The sequence below is a fragment of the Taurulus bubalis genome (genome assembly GCF_910589615.1).
Source record: "Taurulus bubalis genome assembly, chromosome: 2".
Classification (NCBI taxonomy): Eukaryota; Metazoa; Chordata; class Actinopteri; order Perciformes; family Cottidae; genus Taurulus; species Taurulus bubalis.
In genome coordinates this window covers 19,873,125-19,897,414 of record NC_136590.1, presented here as the reverse complement: position 1 = coordinate 19,897,414, position 24,290 = coordinate 19,873,125, and the positions used below count along the sequence as shown (strand labels likewise).

At 44.6% G+C, this 24,290-nt stretch overlaps 1 protein-coding gene across 1 annotated transcript in view; it reads left to right on the top strand.

Moving 5' to 3' along the window:
- myo15b (myosin XVB) overlaps positions 1-14,015 on the top strand; it is a gene marked incomplete at its 5' end in the record, with an annotated part of 44,980 nt that extends 30,965 nt beyond the window's left edge. The window contains 25 exons of the mRNA XM_079237780.1: positions 848-1,010; positions 1,981-2,071; positions 2,489-2,762; positions 2,931-3,046; positions 3,547-3,606; positions 3,698-3,773; positions 4,299-4,417; positions 6,581-6,696; positions 7,026-7,167; positions 7,290-7,401; positions 7,512-7,830; positions 7,932-7,995; positions 8,746-8,818; positions 8,905-8,981; positions 9,113-9,189; positions 9,876-10,006; positions 10,138-10,236; positions 10,344-10,417; positions 10,984-11,080; positions 11,539-11,687; positions 12,278-12,408; positions 12,581-12,711; positions 12,792-12,925; positions 13,239-13,379; positions 13,546-14,015. Of these exons, the coding sequence (XP_079093906.1) occupies positions 848-1,010; positions 1,981-2,071; positions 2,489-2,762; positions 2,931-3,046; positions 3,547-3,606; positions 3,698-3,773; positions 4,299-4,417; positions 6,581-6,696; positions 7,026-7,167; positions 7,290-7,401; positions 7,512-7,830; positions 7,932-7,995; positions 8,746-8,818; positions 8,905-8,981; positions 9,113-9,189; positions 9,876-10,006; positions 10,138-10,236; positions 10,344-10,417; positions 10,984-11,080; positions 11,539-11,687; positions 12,278-12,408; positions 12,581-12,711; positions 12,792-12,925; positions 13,239-13,379; positions 13,546-13,632 (3,053 nt within the window). The 3' untranslated portion in view covers positions 13,633-14,015. The remainder of the gene's footprint in view (positions 1-847; positions 1,011-1,980; positions 2,072-2,488; positions 2,763-2,930; positions 3,047-3,546; positions 3,607-3,697; positions 3,774-4,298; positions 4,418-6,580; positions 6,697-7,025; positions 7,168-7,289; positions 7,402-7,511; positions 7,831-7,931; positions 7,996-8,745; positions 8,819-8,904; positions 8,982-9,112; positions 9,190-9,875; positions 10,007-10,137; positions 10,237-10,343; positions 10,418-10,983; positions 11,081-11,538; positions 11,688-12,277; positions 12,409-12,580; positions 12,712-12,791; positions 12,926-13,238; positions 13,380-13,545) is intronic.
- Positions 14,016-24,290: the final 10,275 nt, after the last annotated feature.

Here is a 24,290-nt window from a genome sequence, read left to right as displayed (position 1 = left end):
ACTGGGCTACATGTGCCATTCAAAGATCAAAAGTTTTAAAAAATTGTCCATCCTACCCGATAATTAAAGCGCAAGGGTTTAAAAGTAAATCAAAATGACTCATTACAGTCCCACGTCTTGCTGCTCCCTCCTTCAGGGGAACACACAATTTACACACGTTTTAAATTGTAATTCAGAAACGTGAGCATATTGACATACTCTTAGTTGGTTGTATTCTGCATGTTTAACAACATGGAGAAACTCCTGTATCTCCGGACAGAGCTCTATAAGCCATCTCACATCAGTGTGCAGCAGGAAGTCAGAGTGGCTGCAGTCCTTCTCCAGATGCGCACAGAACATCCGTCTTTGAAGAGCTCTCGCTCGATTAGACGATCTTTGTTGCCACATCCGTGATCTCTTTCATGTTTAGCGTTGTAGCGCATAATGCTTGTTGGTGTATTATGCAGTGGTAATTAAGGAAGTCGGGGAAAACATCTCCCTGTACTTGGCAATACATCCATTCAAGCGGCCAACCATTGCGGGCGCAGCGTCCGTAGTGATTGACATTAATTTGCACACTGGGAGCTGGGTTTTGTCGCTAAAGTTTTTTAAATTTTTTTTAATTATTATTATTTTTTAAATGGCATGCGATCTACCCGCACTACCTCCGCGATCGACTGGTAGATCGCGATCGACGTATTGGGCACCCCTGGCCTAGATAATATTTTAGTGTAATCTAGAAATATTGTTTTACTTTCTGAGAGATGTTATATTCTCAATATAAGGGTCAAAAAAGAAAAAGGAGCATGCAGCTTAAATTCCTGTTTTATCATGCAGCTTGGTATGCTCTTTCTGTCTCTCATCTCAGTGAAGCGTCTCCCTCCTGCCAGAGTGGTGGACCCACCACAGGCAGCACCGACCCCAGCTCCTCTCACTAAGCACCAACCCGAACCCACCTCCAACATCCGGGAAATCATCAAACTTTATAACAGCCGACCCCAGCCGGAAGCCAAACCCTTTGAACCTGTCAGGTCAGTTCCAACGCTGCTCCTGTATGAGGTCCATACACACTGCCTCAAAGCATCATCTGATCTAATATCCTGCTGGATCCTGCTTGCACCAGGCGGCAACCTCCGTTTTTGCAGAGTAAAGCCAATGTGGAAGTGTCTTAAAACCTGCATTCTCTCAACTGACCATCATGGGGCCACTCCTCTGGTTGCAAAAAACAAGTCTATGAGAAAATTACTCTACTTCTCTCTTGATTTATTCCCTCAGTAAACATTGTAAACATGAGTGTATGGTCCCAATCTATAGTTTCAAGTCTTCTTCAATACAGCATGATGTTCATTTAGTAAATTATGGTTATTTAGAGTCAAAACATAAAGCCAGCTATGCGTTTGGGCGGGGCTACTGTGATTAAACAGGTCGCAGCTGCATTCCAAATATCGTAACTTCCCTTCATTGAATGCAAAAAAGCCAAGATGGCGACAGCTGTATTCAAAGATCGGAAGGGCACCACGTGTCTGACCTTTTGAACATTCTCGTTGCTTTATTGTGCAGCCAGCATGAGGTGAAATCACGCTACCAAAATAAGTTTTGATTGTTTTAGCTATACTTTCAAACGTGAAAGAGATGACATGAAAAGTTGCACATCTGAATAATGTTTTGTAACATTTTCATTGAACACACCTTGGAAATCCTGGCATGCAAAGCCAAAAAAAGGATTTCAATATTGAGCCTGGCCTTAATTCTGGCAGGCCTCTGAGTCGAAATTTAGCTCCAATCCCAGCTACATCAGCCGATAGCAGCTGATCTCAAGCCAGCCCAATCAGTTAATGGATCAGCAGATCATGTACATCAAATGCAAATGTATTTTCCTCTCACACCGGCGGGCCAGACACAAACCAAGAAGTCCTTGAAGTTCCTGACAGTCAACTGATCACATTGTGGCCTCATCCTCCAGAAATAATAACTCTGTACCGTTCTTCATCCTCTTCACAGACCTGTTGCACGGCATTTCGTAAAGAAGAATGACCCCAAAGATGAAGCTCTGGCCAAACTCAGAAACAAAGCTCCAGTGCCACAACCGAAGGTCAGGATGGAGAGTCCAACCGCAAAGAAAATGCATCTGAATTCCTCTAGAAATGAAATTAATGTATTATTTCTGTCTCGAACATACTCTACATCCTTAGGGGCCGTACACACCGGACGCGACTTTTAAAAGTACAGTCGCCTCTAAAACGCCTTGGCAAAAACACGACGGGCAAAACAGCCCGGTGCGCCTGTGGAGCGGGCCTGCGTGCGCAACCGGGCGATACACACTACATTGATGAGATGTGCGACTCCGCGCAAGGCGCTTAAAAGTTGAGAATATTTCAACTTTTAGGCGCGCCAAAAAAACGCTAGAAAACGCGCCGTACCATAGGTCCTGGTTTTGGTAGCGACGGGTTTTTGGAGTCGCGTCTGGTGTGAACGGTGCCTTACACCTTACACTTCTTAATGCTCGCAGAAACAGTGGGTGCCTCCGCCAGTCGAGCGCAAGAGGGAGCCCCCTCCTCCCAGGACCCCGTCCCCACAGTCCTCCTCTCCTCCCTCCACCAGGGGGCCCCGCGTCATCTCCAGCAACATGAGGCAGAAACAGCGCTCCCTGGGGGACCTGTTTGGCTCGCAGCGCTCCCAGCACCCTCCGACCCCTCCCCCCGACTCTCCGACGCCTCCCCCGCGCCCAGAGCCCATCCTTTGGAGCATCCCTGACCCGCCGCCCATGGCGGCCCCGTCTCTCAGTAAGTGCCGCTCTCACCGTGTTCTACAGACATTACATTTTACGCAGATTGAAAAGACCTACTCAAGTGACGTGTTTTGGCCGTCAACCGCTGCTAACTATCATTCAACCCAATGTTATCGAATGTGAGGGAGTTCATGTCAGTCAGTGACCTCCGTCTGCCGTTTAGTAACCACAGATGTGATGCCAGATGAGGAGGGCATTGGCTCCCAGCTCCATCGCTTCTCTGCTGGGGTTTACTTCTCTTACTCCAACATTCCGGGAAAACTCTTCCTGCGAAAAGAAGTAAGACACCCACACACACACACACACACACACACACACACACACACACACACACACACACACACACACACACAACATTTATCAAGAGACCCACAGATTGTTACCAACTCAGCAGTTCCCCTCAGCTCTACGCAGTTTTTGCTTCAGATATTTTCTCAGGAGCTGGTGGAAGCCAAAACTGAGCTAAAAAGAAGAGAGAATCGTGGACTTACGTTCACCACATTTACAAGCACGACAGTGAATAAATGCTTATGTTGCTCCATGGGTCTGCTGGTATGTGTTATTACTAGTACTATAAACCTCTAATGTGGTAGTGCCTGATACAGAAGGTGTCTCTAGGACCACATTTTTACCATGAAACATTACCAGCCACAAGTCGTCGCAGCTTGTAATAACATCAAGGAAATACAGATGTGCTTAGACCGACACAAGTGCTTTAGATAATAATGCCTCTCACTACACAAGGGATGGGATCTGTTAATCTTTTTGTTTGTGTGCAGGTGTTTTACCCCAGAGAGATGTTCAATCGGCCCTACATCCTCAATCTGTTGTGTGAACAGGTTAGTATATTGCATATATACATATACATATAACTATATGTATTCAGTAGACATCAATCTCCTCCCGTTCTCATTGTGTGGTGTGTTTTAGATCATGAGGGACACCTACTCTGACAGCTGTGTGAGGATCAGCAGAGAGGAGAGGAGGAAGATGAAGGACCTGCTGGGTGAGAGTGTTTGACGGATCGTCATAAATATAAATGTAGATGGATGTTGCGTCTCCACTTCCTCTCGCTGTACAAAAGCGAAACCAAAATGTAAAGATCTTTGAAACTGACGTTGAGGGTTGTGGTTAAACTCCTCACCACGTCCCTACTCTACTACAGTTCCCGAGCCTCCGGCTCCGCATAGAGTACTACTTCGCTCAGAGCAGCTGTCGATCATGACGCCCGTCTTATAGCATCAATTAAGTGTGACAAGAACTACCTGAAATGACAGAAACCGGCTTTGGGAAAATGCACTTGATTTTCTTTAGTTAGTTAGGCCCATGTCCCATCCTCTAACATGGAGGGGGCGGGGTTCATGACCTATACTGCAGCCAGCCAGTAATCGAGATGTTGTGGCTTCACGTTGGGCAGCTGTCATTTTGTCTATCATTATGTACATACTATGAGTACTTACTGAATATAAACTGTCATTAGTTTGATAACCATTATCCCATTTTTATTTATTTATCCCCATTTGAACTCTAGGAAATTTCAATGTGGGAATGACTATAAGCACCATCCAGAATGATGGCATGAAGAAGAGGATTGTCATGGCTGCTCGAGACAACTGGGAGAACTACTTCATCCGTCTGTTCCCTGTGAAGGTGATCATGACAAAAAGAGTTGGAGAGAATGTGGAGTGTGAGGCATTTGAGGCTCATCAGGAAGTTGGTTCCATCTGTGGATGCGCAGCATCCGTAGCTGAAAGTAGCTTCACCCCATTGTGTTCTGACTCAAAGGTTCTACGAGTTGACTGTTTCCTGACATTAATCCTTCTTAAAGAGTCCTATTGGAGTCCTACAACTAGCACCATCATTTTAAAGTATATTCTACAAATAACATGGGCTCAATTGGGCATTACACAGATTTTGAACGAGGGAGCTGGCAAGGTAAAGTCTTAAGGTCCTGTTGCGTGAAAGGGGCTCTAGTAACAATTCGAGGCAAATGCCGGTACGACCTCGCAGGGATGTGCACGTAAAGAGGTTGTAACGGGACCGGCACTGACCTGGTCAGAACTTAGGGGGAGCGCCTACTTCTTTCACCAGCCGTGTAAGGAAGGCCTGTTTTAGAACTCTCAGGTTTCCCTCTCAGTTTGCTTTCGATTACAATTTATAGAGACAATGACGGATGTTAAAAACCCCATTCGTTCGGTTTCCCTGTGGCCTACCTGTACTATTGAGCCACCGAACTGTTTCCTCTAACAGGAAAGGAAATGAATTGTTTTACACACAGTACAACCCAAACGATTACTTACATTTGTCTGGATCTGGAAATGAGGCAGGATCGTGCTGGATTGTGTTCCCTGGTCAATGGCCTCGGTGTTACCTTCTTCGTCTCGAAAAACTTGGAAGTTATCTTATTCCATTAAACGGGAGTCCCCATTGACTAGAGTTCTACACTCTTATTTTAGAGTATATATTTTATTTCAACAAGAGTTATTATACACATAGTACCATAACTGAGTCTTTTTCTTTAGGAAATCCCCACAGTAGCTAAGAGTCAGTTCACCAGTATCATATGTTCATAAAGCTACAAGAGTAAAAGTCACATTGTAATTCATCAACCGTTTCTTTTTTGTCTTGGAGTAAAACCCCTCAGCACTTAGAAGCAGTTACCAGTAATTACAATATAGGAAAGTCTCGGTTTGATTTCTCAAACTGAGCTCCATCTCAGGGACAGAGCCCAAGAGGAACTGAAGAGTGCCCAGTTTATCATTGTATTTATAGGCAAGTGTGTGAGAGGATCCCTTAGCGATACATAGTGGGAGTGACTTAGTAGCAGGTGTGTGTGATTACAACATGCTTTTGACCTCGGTCACACGTTCAAAAGTATTTGTAGTTACTGTTGCAGAACAACTTCAAAGAGGGCAGCTTGAACAAGTGTCAGACAGATTTATGTATCCTTGAAACATTTAGTGGGAGTAACTGGCGCCTTGTAACCAGATTTGACAGGTGAGACCTGCCGATGCTGCCCGGGGTTCATGGGGTCGTGTTTAGCTGAACAGGTGTCAGACAGATTATGTGTACTTGAGACATTGTGATTAATCGGTGTCTGTGATTCAACATCCCCTGAACCTGATCACATGTTCGACAGTGTCCGTGGCCGCAGCTACAAGAATACAGTTGTTTTTTTTAAACATAAAAGGTCAGCTGTAATGCACATGATCTACTTATGACCATATTTAGACTTGTGCCATGTGATATATAAATGTCATAATAAACAGGAATGTACGACAGCATATTAAGCGTGATGGAAGGCAATTTACCTCAGAACAATTAGCATAATACAACGTGATAAAATACTATTTCACTCAAAACTATTTAGTTATAATGCATCGAGAGAAAATTAAAAGAACTTAGAAAAGAAAAGAAAAGAATAGAGAAAGAACTCATACTTTACATAACCCAATCCCCAAGAAGGTAACCGTAAGACGTTTCATGCGGGTCTGGCGAACCAATCACAAGACTCGGCTGATTCTTTGAATCTGCAACTTGACAAGACTTGAAACTCGCAACTGAGATAAATACTTTACATGTTCACAATGTTTACTGAGGGAATAAATCAAGAGAGAAGTAGAGACATTTTCTCATAGACTTCTATACAACCAGGCTTATTTTTTTTGCAATTTTAAGACACTTCCGCACTGGCTTCAATACTGGGTCAAACTTTATTGTGGCATATACAATATTCATACGGGTTATACTGGCTGTCCCGTTTCAAGCATTAGTTGCATATTGACAGGCATCTTCTCTTTGTATCTGTTGAAGTTGGGCAGAGGGGATGCTCAGGTTTTGGGCGTGTCTCACCGGGGCTTTCGTCTACTGAAGGTGGTCGGAGCATCAGGCATTAACCCCAAACACCTCCGTCTGCTCACAAGCTACAGGTAAACGTGCAGCTCACTACACACCTTCTCGGTTTCATCTATATTTTCACAAAAATGGTTCAAGTCTTATGTCAAAGATAGGAAGTTGGTTAGTTTTTATTTCTGTGTCATATTAAATATTTTGGCCCGTCTTGAATGCGATTAAAAAAACGGCGGGCTCTTTTTTTAATTATGTCTTAAACTATGATGAAAGACTTTCAAAGCTTAATTTGAAAACCTCACTAGAAACAAAACAAAAAAGACATTTGGTACAGCCCTAGAATCTGCTGTTGTCCCTTTCAGCTCCTGTTTCCTGCACAGTATGTTAACCCAGCTGTGCATGTATATAGCTTTGCAGAGTTGCTGTCAGTTGATCTCCAGGAGGCAGACAGAGTGGAACTGGAGCTGGCGAGTGAAAAGTTGGTGCTGCAGTCATCCAGAGCGCCTCAGATCACTGCAATGATCCGGTTCTTCCTCCAGGAGCTCATCCGGGTACTCCTTTAGTCTTAAATCACCATTATTCATCATTATCTTTCATTTTGATGCTTTGGGGCATCTTTTGGCCATGTGACCCACATATCACCCTCCTACCCATCTCTCTCACTGCCCTCTAGGACTCAGGCCATGTGGTTGCCCTGAAGAGTTTTGTAACAGGCGACAAAAGTCTGCTTAGCTTCAGTAAGGGTGACATCATCAAACTGCAGTCAATGGAAGGACTGCAGACAGGTGAGAGCCTAGCAGTTTTTAGGTTCAGATATGCCTTATTATGCTCATTGTTTAATGCATTTCGTGATCTCCTTCTCACGAAAAAACATCTTTGTGTGTGTTTCCACCAGGCTGGCGTTTTGGAACCATGGGAGGGCGCTCTGGTCTTTTCGCGGATGACCTCACCCAGCCATCCGCGGCCCCGGACTACCACTGTCTGCCCCTTGACCGAAGAGAAGACAGGAGGAAAAGCACGAGGGGCGCTACACCTGCCGGTCCACCCAAGGGCCTGTCTCCAGATCCTATCAGCAGACCCATGGGCAGCGTGGATCCAGAGCTGCTCGGTAAAGAGGTCGTGGTCCAGAGATCCGACCAGAGCTCAATCCAGGGCTCATTCCATGAGCTCGAGACCCTCTCGAGCATGGCTGAGTTTGCCATGAAGTATTTCCGGTATGATAGAAGGCTGATGACTATTGTTGAGTAAGTTCGGATGGTTTGGGTTTGTGACGTGTCGTGGATAATTTTGTGCTACTGTTATTTGATCATTAAAGAGTGGGGACGACAGGTCTGCCAGCAAGCGGAAGGAATTTTGCAGAGGCGGTTCAACACACAGAAGTAAGTCTGTACAATCCCTCTCACATCATCTCTCATGGTTTGTACTTGCTCCTACTACAGTTATTGTACATGGACACATCTGTATCCAAGCTCAATATGTCTGTATATAAGCTGTTTTGGCTAAATCCTGGAATCAAATAATGTCTTTCAACCACAGCAGTCAAGACGTTGAACTGTGCAGGAGTGTCAAACTTATTTTATAGATATAGCCTGTACGTAAGCACGTGGGATCTATAATAGCGTTGCAGTACAGGGCCTGCTACAGTTATTAGGACAACGCAACTCCCAGTGGACAAATAGGAATAGCAATGCATTTTATTGAAAAACAATGTAATTCATGATTAAGTTGAGCTAATTGAGCCAAAACAGTAGAAAAATAAATAAATGACTGATGGGTATAGTAGTATGTGAGATTAGGCGTGGACAGACAGACAGACAGCTACACGCATGCACACAAATTCACAACCGAACGCATGGTCTCCCCACAGACGTCTGGCGGAGATGATGAGAAACAAGTTATATAAAAAGGTCATTACTGACATCTAAAAGGAATATGTGTACCCTTGTATGTATAAAATAAGGCTATGCTGCCTAAATTACCATGATATTTAACATCATTAGTTGAGATCAGAGGGAACAAATGTGTCACCAGATGACGGAATTGTCTTGTTTAGATATGTAAATGTGTCATCAGGAGGTCTTCAGGAATAAATCCAACTCCACTAACTGCATTGACCCTCGTTCCTCCAGATTCCCATACAGGAGTCCCTCATTCTCTACAATGACCCTGACATCAATGAGTTGTCGGTCCAGTGCTTCATGAGTGAGTGCATCCACACGAGCCATACGGATACACACTGAGACCAGTGTTACTCTGTCACTCCTTCTCTCTTTCATTTGTTCCTCCAGACCTGATGCAGTTCATGGGTGACAAGTCAATGACAAAGAAGAACACCCAGACGGACTGCTTGAACCACATTTTACTGGTCAGTGCTCTTTCGAGCAGTGTAATCTAATGGGTTGCATTTATGTCGCGCCTTTGAGTCTCCGTGTGAGTTTGATGGACCTCAAAAAGACTTCTGTGGGATTTAAAGACGAGTTTGTCTCCTCTGTTCAGTTGGGGAAGGAAAAGGAGCTGCTGAGAGATGAGATCTACTGCCAGGTCATCAAGCAAACCACCAACAACCCAACTAAGTGAGTGTGACATTTATTTATGTTGTGTAACATTCTCTTCTACTGATATCTTAACAGAACACTTTGTTGCTGCATTAAAACGGTTTTGCTGATCATTTCAAGATTTGTTTGACAAGTTGTTGGTTCACAATTCATTATCTTGATGATAAATAACAATTCAATAAATGTATATCTATGTATATATTTGTTACATTTGTGATATTTTGTTTTACCACGTTAGGAAAGCAATGTTTAAGTCAAGCCTGACACATTAAAGAATGATCCTGGTCACTTCCTCCCAGCTTATTCATTCAACTCTGGTATTGGATTGGCACTCAATATCAGCTGATACTCAAAACCCAAGTATCACTTTCAGTATCCAGACTGTAACGGTTAGATCAGTGCATCGCTAGTTATTACAAACCCGGTGAAAAGTAAAGCCAAGGTCAGAATGAAACCCTGGATGTTGTAGTTATATAACATACCATTCGTCGACCTAGGCGCTCCTATAGAACTTTTCTTTAACATTCATAACAAAACTTGGCCACACTGTTTTTTTCCCACAAGTCTAACACTTACAGTAAAAGAGTGACAAAGTGAACTGAGCCACTGTTTCCAAAGGTATATTCCTCCTGTAATATTAGCATATTTTAAGGATGATTAAAACGCTAACGTTGTCTTTTTACCTGCTTGTGTTGTCTTCTCAGGTCAATCTGCACCCTCGGCTGGCGGCTGCTCAACCTGATGACCGGGTTCTTCCCCTGCTCTGGTACTCTGCAGTCGCACGTCACACGTCACCTACTCGACATCTCTCAGGACTACGAGCACCCGTACCAAGGTAGAAGAAACGCACACAAAATTGCAGACACAGCTCCACGAAAAAATGCTTCTCTCTACAAGTCATTGTGGTGTTAAAACAATGTTAAAAGACATTCAGATGTATATAAGGTCTCTCACACGTCTCCTCAGAGCTGGCGTCCGTGTGTCAGGATAACCTCCAGCGGTCTCTCAACTTTGGCGGCCGCCGTAACATCCCATCCCATGTGGAGATGGAGGCCATTCTGGCAAGTTACCCCCAACACTCACAGTGTACTTCATAAGCATTACATTCCATTCACATTCTGCATTCACAGCTGAGCTGATTGTTTGAGTATGTCTCGGCTTTCTGCAGGCAGGCAAAACCTCCCGACGTATTCCCATCCAGCTACCAGGAGGAGTCGATTTCCCCATCAGGATACGCAGCTTCAGTGTAAACAAATAATAATCCTGCATTCCACACACTTACAGGGATGTGAAATGATATCTTTGTACAATTTTGGAATGGATAAACTTGCTGCGTGCGTCCCTTGTATCCCAGGCTCCGATCTCTTGCCATACGTCTTCCCTAATCTCCTTGCCAATATCCTTTTGCCATATCAGGCTCAGGCCTTTCTAGTTCTAGTTTGGATATCGGACATTCATTATTCTGTAAAATATTGAGGCGGAGTGTAAGGTACGGGAAGCATTTAGAAGCTCTTCTCTTTTACCTCTAGCAAATTAACTTATGCTGCTCCTCATTCCTTTCAGAATTCCCCCCGAGATGGGCTATTAATTTCCATTTGACTAGATTTGCCATTTGTATTTGGCGCCGTCTCTTTTTGTGGTGTTTGTCTGGATTATAGTTTCCCAGATTTTACCCCACTATCATAGAAATTGCTTTTTTAGTCTGAATAGCTTCGTTGTAAGATTCATTTTAACCTACGTAATACAAACAAAACCTTTGTCTGTTGTTAATGATCAATATCTCTGTGGTTGTACTTTGTATCTTCCGTCTAGATGGTAGCAGACGTGTTAAAAGAGTTCTGTAAAGAGATGGGCATCTCAAATCTCACAGAAATCAAAGAGTTCTCCATCCTTGCCATCCGACATCATGGTAAATCCAACTGAAGCTGTCTGTTTCTAATTGATATCCAGGATAGAAAGTTTAATCTGTCTTTAGACTTAAAAACTGATTTTTTTTCCTGGCCTGCCTGTGTCACAGGTAGAAGCGGTGATATAACTTTACAGTATCTACTATCTACAATATAAAGTATTTGTTAAATATTTCCAAATTGCTAACATTTGGTTAACTCTGACAATGAAATTTAGATTGTAGTCCCAATTTGCTAACTAGAAAAGAAAACAACAACAAACAAAAAAAAGATATGGCAAAGAAAAAAGAAAGAGAGTTGATGATCACACACACACCACAAAATAAAAGGTTAAATGTTCATTTATTCTGCTAGAATGAACCCTCAGCACTGTAAATATGATGTTCATGCCACGTTAGATTCGAGTCAAACCGAAACCAAAGTGTCAGATTAACAGATTGGCGTCCTCCTCCTCTGTTAGATCGGATGGTGCGTCCCCTCCACGCTGAGGAGTATCTGTTCGACTTCCTGCTGGACGATGGCTCCATCTTCTTTTCCCTGAGACGGCTGATGTGGAGGAACCCTCTGTCCTACAACAGCGACCTCTATGTGGAGTTCCACTACCAGCAGGTGAGAACAATCGGTTCACGGCAGTCAGGAGAAGTAGTAGCAGTGGGAGTAGGAGTAGGAGAAGTAGTAGTAGTACTAGTAGTAGGAGAAGTAGTAGTAGTAGGAGTAGTAGTAATAGGAGAAGTAGTAGTAGTAGTACTAAGAGTAGTAGTAGTAGGAGAAGTAGTAGTAGGAGTAGTAGTAGTAGTAGTAGTGATAGGAGAAGTAGTAGTAGGAGTAGTACTAAGAGTAGTAGTAGGAGAAGTAGAAGTAGTAGTACTAAGAGTAGTAGTAGTAGTAGTAGTAGGAGCAGTATAAGTAGTAGTAGTAGTAGTAGTAGTAGTAGTAGTAGTACTAAGAGTAGCAGTAGTAGTAGGAGAAGTAGAAGTAGTTAGAAGTAGAAGTAGTAGTAGTAGTAGTAGTAGTGGTAGGAGAAGTAGTAGGAGTAGTACTAAGAGTAGTAGTAGTAGTAATAGTAGTAGTAGTAGTAGTAGTAGTGGTAGGAGAAGTAGTAGTAGTAGTAGTAGTAGTAGTAGTAGTAGTAGTAGTAGAGTCCAGCCGCTGGTTCAGGATCCAGCTCATCGTGGTCGTTACTGTCTGTGTTGGTGTAGCTCCTGGCCGACTACCTCAGTGGGCGGCTGGTGCTTTCTCCTGCTGCCGGCGGACCCTCAGCAGTCCAGCAGATAGCGAAGCTGTCGGCCCTGCAGCACCTGGCTCAAGATCGGAGGGACCAGCTCTCACTGTGAGTCAGACGATAATACAATACTGATCGCTTTAGGAACAGGATATTTTGGGCAGCTCGACAGAAGAAGAAGAAAAAGAAGAAGAAAAAGGAATCCAACACAAATAGGCTAAACTCTTAAAGTCCTCTCAGTGTAAGTATGTGTACTTTGTACTTTGTATGTCTCCACCAGGCCAGAGATGAAGGAGTACCTGCCTTCACAGGATGGACTCAGCAGCAAAGCTGAAGAGATCCACTCCTTCTGTCTGGGCCAGATAGCTGCAATGCAACTCAGTCCTCAAGACGCCAAAATACAATTCATTGGTGGGTACTTTCTCTACTCTTGTCTTGTCTTCTCCCCCTCTTCTTCTTCTCTCCTGATGATAACTTTGTCTGTCCTTCAGAGATTCTGAGCACCATGCCACTGTTTGGCTCAAACACTTTCTTGGCCCAGAAGGTCAGCCAGCGTGGCTGTCCCTCCCCGTGCATGGTCAGCATCAGCCAGGAGGGGGTGCTCTTTCTCAACCCCAAAACACAGGTACCTCCAGCTGCCACAATACTGAAACGCTCCCTGACCGATCACTCAGATGAATATGTGATTTTATCAGTACGAAAGATCTCTATGTACCGGAGTCATACTTGGGCCAAGGTCACTCTGGTATGATCCAGTTCCCCTTTTGACAATCAGCATTGGTGTTGGGCGATTGTTTCATCTCAGATGAATCCAGTACAGGTGTAGGGGTGCAATTTTCTTCCAGCCTGCTTTGCATAACACAAAGTTATTTTAATGTTGCCAAGTGTTGGCGCCCTCAAAAACCTTCCAGCAAACCTTTCTGTTTTTTTTTCTCCAGGAGCGAGCATTTCTGATTCCGCTGGCAGATGTGCAGTCCATGTGCACCATCCGCCCCAAGAAACAAGGCAAAGTGCCAGCTGTGGACATCAATTACAGTAATCCGGGCCAAATAAAAAAAGTCACCATTCATCTCAGACAGGTAGCAACTCTGGGCTGCGGCTGCACGTTAACGTTTCGTAGCGTTCTTATTTTTCTGCACGTTTGGCTACCGCTTCTGTGGATTCATGGGCATTAGAGCAACTGAATGCACCTATCACATGTATAATATATTGGTCATAACAAAATACTCTTGATCTCTCTTGCAGGCAAAGGAATTGTGCCACACCCTCGCTCTGATAATGGAAGAGTTGATCCAACTGTCAGTCACCAGCTCCATTTCAAATCGCCAGTAGACACACACACACACACACATATGCGCACACACACACACACACACACACACACACACACACACACACACACACACACACACACACACACACACACACACAGTATTGAGAGTTGTTGTTAATCACTGACTTTTTGTGTTTAACGTTTTTTGTTAATTTATCTTTCTTTTTTCTTTCTGTGTAACTTAATGGACATGCGTGTCATTGATGAAAGGGACTAGAATAGAAGCTATTGATGAAGGGAGTGACAAGTGCACTACTCCAATCAGAGAACACCAGAGGAATACGGGAAGGAAATTAGTCATTCACGTAATTTTAATTGTTGAAACGCAGCGTTTGTTGATCATCACTTGAAGTTAATGTTGTGACGATGTCATGTAATACAAGTGGGGCATTAAATAAATGTGTTGATTCATTCTGAATCATGTGTTTGTATTTTTTCATCAAATATCTTTTCTTCCATGGAGGCTTCCACAAGCAAAACATTATTTCCAGTAAGAACGGTTTGAAGTGGATCACGAGCTTCATTGAATGTGGTTTGGGGCACTTTAAAAAAAAAATGTGTCCGGTCTGTTCTTTAACCAAACTCTGCGTTTCGTCCAATTCTCCAGGTTCGTTTGTGTGAAAGCTGTCAATCGAACCCTGGTGTGGTCCAAACAACCGAACCCAGACCTCTTGAGAAGTGGGTCTGGGTTTGGTTGCTTGGCAACTGTCCTGTGATTACAGGTTAACATGAGTGGGAGGGACTTTTGCGTATAAAAGTAGCAGCGACCTTATGGTTCATGCCATAGACCAGGGGTCACTAATAGGCGCCGATGTCTCTGGACCTTCGATCGGAAATCGATCGATATTTGAGAATTATTACATTTTCATGGATCACTTCTATTTAACCGGCGCAGATTTTCTAGCCTTTACGGCTCTCGTTCAGCGGTCCGACCAATTGTACGCGTTGTAAATCATCTCACGTGATCCTTCTCGACCGATCACATATGTGTATTCCGAGCGTCGAGTGAGATATTCACACACAGGAGCGACAGGAGAGAGACCCAATAGATGGAAAAAGTATGTGAGTTAGAGAAGTTATTTCACTTGGTGCTCCAAAAAGAGAAATGTGTACCGCTTAACCAAGAATGGGCAAACTCTTATATGTTTATTATTCCCACAACCAGTTCAAGAGCAGTCTCATGTTCAGCGATATTAAAAGTAGCGAAGTGAAGCTCCACCATGAGACAAAGCACATATCTTTAGAGCAAACGTACCGACTCACACCCGAAATTAAGGCACAGAAAAATAAACCCTTTAGGGCCCAATATGATCCGAACCCCAACACATGGATTACACGATAACCTGTCTTTTTCAAGACAGCAGAGACACACGGAGCCTGTGGCAGGGCATTCAGACCATCAAAGACTACAAACCCGCGCCACAGACCTGCGACAGCAATATCTCTCTGCTAAACGACCTCAACAGCTTCTTTGCACGGTTTGAAGCACAGAACAGCACTCGTCCACACAAGACACCGCCCCCTCCCCACGATCAGGTTCTGTGCCTGTCTACTGCCAGCGTGAAGAGGACTCTCTCCACTATCAACACCCGCAAGGCAACAGGTCCAGACAACATCCCTGGTCGTGTGTTGAGGGACTGCGCAGAGGAGCTTAAGGATGTCTTCACAGATGTTTTTAATACTTCTCTGAGAAAAGCTGTTGTTCCATCATGCTTCAAGGCCACCACCATCATACCTGTGCCAAAGAAATGATTACTACTCTGATAGGTCTCATCACCAAGGATGACGAGACCCACTACAGGAAGGAGGTCAACCTTCTGACCACGTGGTGCAGAGACAACAACCTCCTTCTGAATAACAGCAAGACCAAGGAGATTGTCGTTGACTTCCAGAAAGGCCACACCCAACACTCACCACTGACCATCAACGGTGCTGACATTGAGCACCAAATTCCTAGGGGTGGACATCAGTGAGGACCTCTCGTGGACAGCCAACACTAAATCCCTGGCAAAGGAAGCAGGCGCCTCTACTTCCTCCGCAAGCTGAGGAAAGCAGGAAGCCCCCCACCCATCATGTGCACCTTTTACCATGGCACCATTGAGAGCATCCTGACCAACTGCATCACTTTGTGAGGCGGAAGCTGCACAGACTACAGCAGGAAAGCCCTGCAGCGCATAGTGAATGCAGCTGGAAGAATCATTGGTACCTCACTCCCCCCCCCCTCTCCCCCTCCTGCAGGACACATACAACACCCGCCTCACCCGCAAAGCGACCAGGATTGTGAGCGACTCCTGCCACCCCTAACACGGTCTCCTCAGCCTCCTGCCCTCTGGGAGGAGATACCGGAGCCTCCGGGCTCGCACCACCAGGCTGTCAAACAGCTTCATTCACCAAGGTGTCAGGAAGCTGAACTCTCTACCTCACCACTCCCACATCTAGACTCATGTCTGCTGCTAAACTGTCTGACCGATGCTATTAACGCACACTTATATAGTTTCCTAATTTATGTTGTTTATATGCTATATGTTGTTTATATGTTGTCTATTTTTTACTCTTTTTTTCTAACTGTTTTTACTTTTTTAACTGTTTTTGCATTATGTTATATGTTGTTTATATGTTGTTTATTTTTTACTTTTTTAACTGTTGCACTATTCACTTTATGTCAGACAGTAGAGAAACATAATTTCAGGTCTTCTGTATGTTTGCACAAACGGAAGAAGTCACAATAAAACTGACTTTGACTTAGCTTTGAAGTAACTGGCCAACAATGATGTTAATAGAGAGGAGAAATGAGCTGAAACAAGTTGTTTAGGTCTGAGGTCAGACCTTAGAACCTTGAGGTCAGAGCATAGAGCCCTAAGGTCAGAGCATAGAACCCTGAAGTCAGAGCATAGAACCCTAAGGTCAGAGCATAGAACCCTGAGATCAGAGCGTAGCACCCTGATGTGAGAGCATATCACCCTGAGATCAGGGCATAGAACCTTGACGAGCATAGAACCCTGAGGTCAGAGCATCCCTGAGATCAGAACCGTGAGGTGAGAGCATAGAACCCTGAGATCAGAGCATAGAACCCTGAGATCAGAGTACCCTGAGGTGAGAGCATAGAACCCTGACGTGAGAGCATAGAACCTTGAGGTCAGAACATAGAACCTTGAGGTCAGAGCATGGAACCCTGAGATCAGCAGGAGTGGGCCGTCAGGACCTGCTAAGCCTTCTCTGCTGGCCTAAACATAATCACAAAGTTATAGCTATTTTATAATTACATTTTTTAATTTGTATATATAATTAAAAGTTATATCTATTTTATAATGGAATTGTTTTTCACAAATACACTACATGTATTATAATATTTTTTCCCTATTAGCTTATTTTCTCATTACACAGCTCCTGTCTCCTGTCTGTTTCTCATGCCTGTCTGTCTGCTTCTGGTCTGGCCAGCGAGCTTGTCCACCTCAAGCGTGCTCCTTCACGCTCTTTATCCAATCAGATCGCACCTCTGTTTCTCTCTCTTCTCTCGCCCGGAGATCAGAGCATAGAACCTTGAGATCAGAGCACAGAACCCTGAGATCAAATGATTCTGTATATTTGTGTTTACTGAACAGAAAGATACAGAAAGAAACACTGTTTAGCTATATATTTACTCATGGGATACTGTACTGTGAACTACTGTGACTACTTAACCTGTTTTTTTGGGCCCAATGGTTTCTTTTAACCTCCCAGAAAGGATCTGATATCTGTGTTTTTGGACAGACGTAAACAATTGTGAATTTGTCCCTTAAGGCCTCGGGGTGAGCATCATGTTGTCACACCGCGGTCACTTGCCCTTCCTCATGTGTCACTGGTCTGATTGTCTCCCCTGATCCCTGAGTGGTTCCACCTGTTCCCCATTACCCTCATGTGCTTATAGTCTGCGTCTTCCCTCTGTCCTGTGCCAAAGTGTTTTGCCTTGTCCATGCACCAAAGCCCGCATCCACAGTCATAGTTAGATTTTTCCCAAAAGTTTTTGTGCGTAAGTTGTTTTTTGTTCCCTGTTTTTCTTCCTTCTTCGGGAGTGCTTTATGTTCGACGGATTAGTGAGAGAGTTGTTTTTGGATCAAAGGAAACAATAAAGTGCGCCGGTACGAATATCCCCTGCATCTGGGTCCTCCTTTCAGTCCAGGCCTGACATTACACTTTGGCCAGTATGGACCCAGCAGGGATAGAACAGCTCACGGCAGCCCTGCGAACCCAAGAAGACTGGCTCTCCCGTCAGGGGGAATTCCAGACCGCCATGGCGTCCCAGATGGGCCTTCTCTCGTCACAACTTCAGGGCCTGCACGACCATCTGGTGCAGACGACTACAGCCCACGAGCATGCATCTGGGTCCTCCTTTCAGTCCAGGCCTGACACATGTAACCATTCTAACATTAAGAAATATGGTTAATATTAGAACACGTCGAGAGAAAGACTTCTCAATCCGGTTTGGAATCACTGAGAAGTGACACAAAGTCCAGAAGTATAAATGTTTGTGTTATATAGTTAGTGTAATATCGGGATAGGTGTAGTCAGGACACAAATGAATGTATCATAATGAATCCATAACGTGGATTAGAACACACACTGATTGTTGCATTTGAGTAACTTGAGTCGGTAGGGGGGCAGCCCCCATCTTTCATCAGATCCCACAAACACATGAGGAACGCTCATCTTTTGAGAGTTGCAAAGCAGCACCAGCCTCAGGGGGCAATAGGTATCGATCTATACAATGGAGTGAAGTTACACTGAGGCGGCAGCCGGGCAACCGGACCCTCAGTTTTTGTATTGACGCAGTTCTGACTGCAGGGAAGACGCAGTCTGAAGGTCACAGTAGTGTGTGTGTGTGTGTGTGTGTGTGTTAAAATAAAATTAAGTGTATGACTGCTAGACTAAGCTGTTACCAATGACTTTATCATTTACTAATGGTTCACAACTTGTTGTAATAACATACGCACGTATGTATTTATTTAGTATAATTTAAAATCACTACATGTATATATATATATTAAAAAATATATATAAATAATGTATTAATAATACTTTTGTTATATCAGTATAAATGGGATTTGTTTGTGTGTATTTCACAACGTGGATACAGTAATGACATGATAGGGGAGGGTTGTCATGTAATATATATATGTGTGTGTGTGAGTACTAAAAATAATAGTGATTAGGGCAGCAACATATCGAGAAAAATATTTTCATTTTGATTGTGAAAAGTTATTACCAGAAACCGTTTATTGCCAGGAGTGTTTGCACAAACGAGGAATTTGGTTAGGCGGAAGGTGCATACATTAGACGAAACAAACAACAATCAACGACAGCAACAGTGCAATGATGTCTAAATCAGATAAAGATAAAGATAAAGTGCTCAGACAACAGATAACAATAATGTAAGTGTATGTTAAAGTGACGTGTGTGTTTAAGTTAAAGTTAAAGTTAAGTGTATAAGTGTAAGTGTTTAAATATGAATTGTGCAGTGGAGTGACCGGTAGGAGGAGAGAAAGGAATAAAGAATAAAAACAAATGGTCCGAAAGAATGGTCCGAGAATAGTCCTGTGATAGTCAGTCAGTGGGAACCCGGGCTCTATTGATGAGCCCGACTGCCAACGGGAAGAAACTGTTAGTGTGGCGTGAGGTGGGACAGGACCAGGCGCTCAGGACTTCATGACCAAAGAGGTCAGGGCGACGGGCCTGTAGTCATTGAGTCCTGTGATCCTGGGTTTCTTGGGGACGGGGATGATGGTGGAGGCCTTGAAGCAGGCTGGGACGTGACATGTCTCCAGGGAGGTGTTGAAGATCCCTGTGAACACCGGAGACAGCTGATCAGCACAGTGCTTCAGAGTGGAGGGGGAGACAGAGTCCGGGCCCGCTGCTTTGCGGGGGTTTTGTTTTTTAAACAGTCTGTTGACGTCCCTCTCCAGAATAGTGAGGGTCGTCACTGGGGAGGGCGGTGATAGAGAGGCGTGAGCCCCTGATCGACTGGGTGAGGGTGGGCTGATGGTTTGTCGCTGGCTGATGGGCCTGTGGGGGAGGGTGTCAGGACTGCTCCATTGTCTATCAAAGCGACAGTAGAATTTGTTTAGATCGTCTGCCAGGCGGAGGTCGTTCATGGCGTGGGGGGTTTTCGGCTTGTAGCTGGTAATCTGCCTGAGCCCTCTCCAGACAGAAGCAGAGTCACTTGCTGATAGCTGTTGTTGCAGTTTCTCAGAGTACAGTCGTTTAGCATCTCTCACCGCCTTGCTAAACCTGTACTTTGACTCTGTATACAAGTCCTTGTCCCCACTCCTGAATGCCTGGTCCTTTTGCAGCCGTAGATTCCTGAGTTCCGCTGTGAACCAGGGTTTGTCGTTGTTATAACTCACCCTGGAGCTGGTTGGAACACAGCTGTCCTCACAGAAGCTGATGTAGGAAGTTACAGCCTCTGTGTACTCATCCAGACTGTTAGTGGCAGTCCTGAAGACATCCCAGTCGGTACAATCCAGGCACGCCCGGAGATCCTCCAGAGCCTCGTGGGCCACTTCTTGAATTTCCTCACCACAGGTTTGCAGAGCTTTAGTTTCTGCCTGTATGAGGGAATCAGGTGAACCATGGCGTGGTCAGAGTTTCCCAGTGCAGCGCGTGGAACGGCGTGATAAGCCTTACTGATTGTGGTGTACCAGTGGTCCAGAATGCTCTTCTCTCTAGTAGGGCATTTAATAAACTGTCTGTATTTAGGGAGTTCGTGGCTGAGTTTACCTTTGTTAAAGTCCCCAAGGACAATAACTAAGGAGTCCGGGAAGGTCCGCTCCACACACCGTATCTGCTCGGCGAGTGTCTGCTGTGCGTCCTGCGCATTGGCCTGCGGCGGCATGTAAACACCGACCAGGATGAATGAAGCGAACTCACGGGGGGAGTAGAAGGGTTTGAGGTTGATGATGAGAGATTCCAGGTCCGGCGAACAGTACTATAGAATCACTGTTACGTCGTTACACCAGCCGTTGTTGAAGTAGAAACAGATTCCTTCGCCCTTCGTCTTGCCGGAGAGCTTCGTGTCGCGGTCCGCTCTGAACAGCTGGAAGCCAGCCAGCTGGAGCGCGGAGTCCGGTATCGATCCACTGAGCCAGGTCTCCGTGAAGCATAGAACGGAGGAGGAAGAAAAGTCTCTGTCTCTCCCTACAAGAAGCTGGAGTTCGTCCAGTTTGTTGCACAGTGAGCGGACGTTGGAGAGAAATATTCCCGGCAGCGCTGTACGAGATCCCCGTTTACAGAGACGGACGAGCGCGCCGGCACGTTTTCCTCTCCTGCGGCGTCTCACTGCGTCGGCCAAGGTGAGCGCTCCTTTCACAATAATGTCCAGTAGTTCCACAGAAGTTAAAAAAGTTGGAAATAAGTCTGCTGGAGTTGTTCCCCTGATGTTCATGAGCTCATCTCTGGTGAAAGAGCTCCGGGAATCGCAGCAGAAAGCAGCTTTTAACACAAAAACAACAAGAAACAGTGAGCACCAACACGCCATCTGCGGCGCCATCTAATACCATACTGTATATTCAGCTCTATACGCTCCCAGTTTTTATTATTATTTATGCACCTTTTGTGTATAGGTAGCCGTGATATATAATTAGTGCTATTACTATTTGATGTTGACTATTTGCAACAGGAGTCGCATGTCACGGCTACTTAATGTACCTTAATGCATAATGGGTATTTAAGATTGCGACTGTATTTATGGAGCAGACATGTGTCATGTTGAACTAGGAAAAGGGACAAATATTAACTGTTAACAGTAATTTGAAGGGAACTATTGTCAAAATAGGATTGTATATTGCAGCGTTAAGGTTTCCCTTCATTGGATTTAAGACCTCCCTGAGACCAAAACATGAAAAACCAGACCCAGAACAAAAGTCCAAATGATTGGAAATGTCATATTCCAAACAAAATGCATACATGTTGAATGTTGGGCAAACGTATTTCCGGGACAAATGTAAGAGTCGGATATGTATAGGTCTTCAGATATTTTCATAAATTCATATATTCCATGAGTCTCAAGGGCATTGCAGTGTTAGCAATTATTTGCACCTTCACATAGGTTCTGCCTTTCTCTAGTTGGCTGAGGATGTACTCTCATACATTTTAACTTGCTGTTAAAGAGTAGATGATGAAGCTGGTTAGAAACTGAAATCCATACCAGAGCTCTTTAACTTCCCTGTCTGTACATTTGTCAAGTATTATCACATGTAAGGCGTGGTGGAGGAAGTAGTCAGACCCTTTACTTCAGTAATATAAAATAATGTAAAAGTACTAATAAAATAACTTACTTCAAAGTGTATCATACAATGCATTTTTCCCCAAATTCTTCACTCAGGTTTCATGCATCGTTTAATTCAGTCGAAGGGGACACGACGAGCAACAGAGGGGTTGAACAGGAAACACGTAAAGTTCAATAGCATTCAGTTGTCTTAAGATCTCATCCCGTAATGACCATGATGCCATTGCGGGATCTCTGGACGTTCGTTTGTGTGAAACGTTGCACCATACTGTACGTTGTAAATGGCTAACAACTCCGTGAAACGTTGCAACATTAATATGAAAAAGCTGATGAGTAACAGGCTGTTGAAAACGTAGCGCTTACTTTCCGGTGTGTAACATGGAAACATTAACATAACATTAACATAAACATTTGTAATAGTTATAGTTACAGCATTTATATATGTGTATATATATTTGCACAACTTTATTTAGTTATTGTAATCAATATATTAACTCAATATTATGAATTACTTCGAGGGTCACAACGTTGCAAGCTTCTCCTCAGAAAAGATTGGAGGTTTCCTATTTCAAAATAGAACGTAAACAATCTCGAGCCGTGTGGCTACGCCCACTCTTATTTCATCCAATCAGGAAGACGGAGAACCCCAGCACTGTCCAATTACGACACGCTATCGCCTCCTCTCGGCGAAACGCTCCCCAACATGGCTGCTGCTGCTGTACAGTAAAGGCTCAGAAGTGAACTCGTATTCGAGAGAAAGACATAATTTAAAACAAGAAATCAATAAAGACCCGAAAAGTACGAGGTGAGTGCGCAGACTAGGACTCTACACCGACGGACTGTGTTGTTTTGGCGAATATTGCAACAGTGTATGTCCAGTGAGGGCGAAGCCTCTTGTGTTAGCATAATATGCCTTTGACAACAGGGGAAGAGGACGTCGGATGTATGGAGCGGCCGCTAACACAAACTCCTTCACGATAAATGTTTTTGTTGTTGTTGCACTGCTACCTTCCTTTTGAAACAAACAAGGCTCCCACATATGTTGTCAACATAACGTTTAGGATATAACGCTAGGTAATTAAGCTATAACGTTAAAGACGTACCGGACAGCACGAGCTGTCATTTTGGACCGCGAACGTCTTCGCTTCTCTTGTCCTTCAACCTCAGTCCTTCACCAAAAAAACCACGCAACGTTATTAGTGGTATGAGCAATTTGACATAAAACAAAAAATATAATAATCACATGCATGGCCGTTATGAATGTAAACGTGTGTACCACCTGTCTGACTAGAGCTAATGTTTTTTTTTTTTTTAAGTTAACGTCAAACACGAAATAAATAATGTATTTTAACGTCCAACCGACCCGTGTTTGAGGGAAACGAGTCAGTTGAAACTCGTTGAGCTCGAGTGCCCGAGGAGGATTAGCTCGCCACCTTTTACTTTAGCTAGCTAGTAGTATTTGGGACGTGTCTCAAGCGCGCGCGCCAGCTAGGGAGACACACGGGTTCAGTTTGTTGTGGGAACCTGGAAACACCGTTTCAGCGTCTGGGTGTCTGTGCCGGGACCCTCCGGTAGGTCTGTGGTAAGGGAGTTACCCTTACTCTAATAGAGGTAATAGTCAGTACACCCTCTCACTTTTCACTCTGTCTAGCTGGTTCACCTCTCCTGTTTTTGCTGAGCGCTGCCAACTCTTTTGCCAATAGAGACTGCTGACTCTGGAGATCCTGCAGGTTTTGTTTTTTTGTTTTCCAGGGGAAGCTGCTTATGTGGCCAGAGTGAGTGGCGAGCCCCCGGGGTCAGTAGATCCAGGGGGCATTGGTCTGATTTTCAATAGATCTATTATGCCAACATCTGGACCGACACCACGCACCGTGACAGCAACTTGAACCTCGATGGCGTTTAACAGCCCAATGTCGACCATTTGCAATCTTGTGCAATGTGCGTATAATTCCAGTTCAACCTGCTTTATTTTAATTGACTCTCATTATTTTTCATTCATCCACAGATGTTTACATGAATGTTCTGGAGAGGATCCCTGTGCTGCACCTGAGCAATAATTAATCCTCCAAAAAACCTACCCACAAGTCCCACAGTTCCCTGCTGGTCCCTACAGGTGTGGGCGTGCCCCCCCTCCTGTCACACTGGCAGAGGAGGCAGGGCAGGAGGTGTTGCCAGGTGGAGGGCCGAGGCCGCACCCGCCTGCCTTCTTCTCCAGCTTCCTTCGTTCCCGAGCCAACGACTTCGCCTGCAGCCCCCACAGGCGAGCGGGCTCAGTGGGATCCGGCCGAGGGCACCCAGCGTCGGGATTTGGCCATCGCAGAGCTTGCACCGACGTGGGCTCTGCCAGGTGCCGGTGGCTGGTTGAGGAGCAGAGCATGTTGAGTGGTTGCGGTTGCC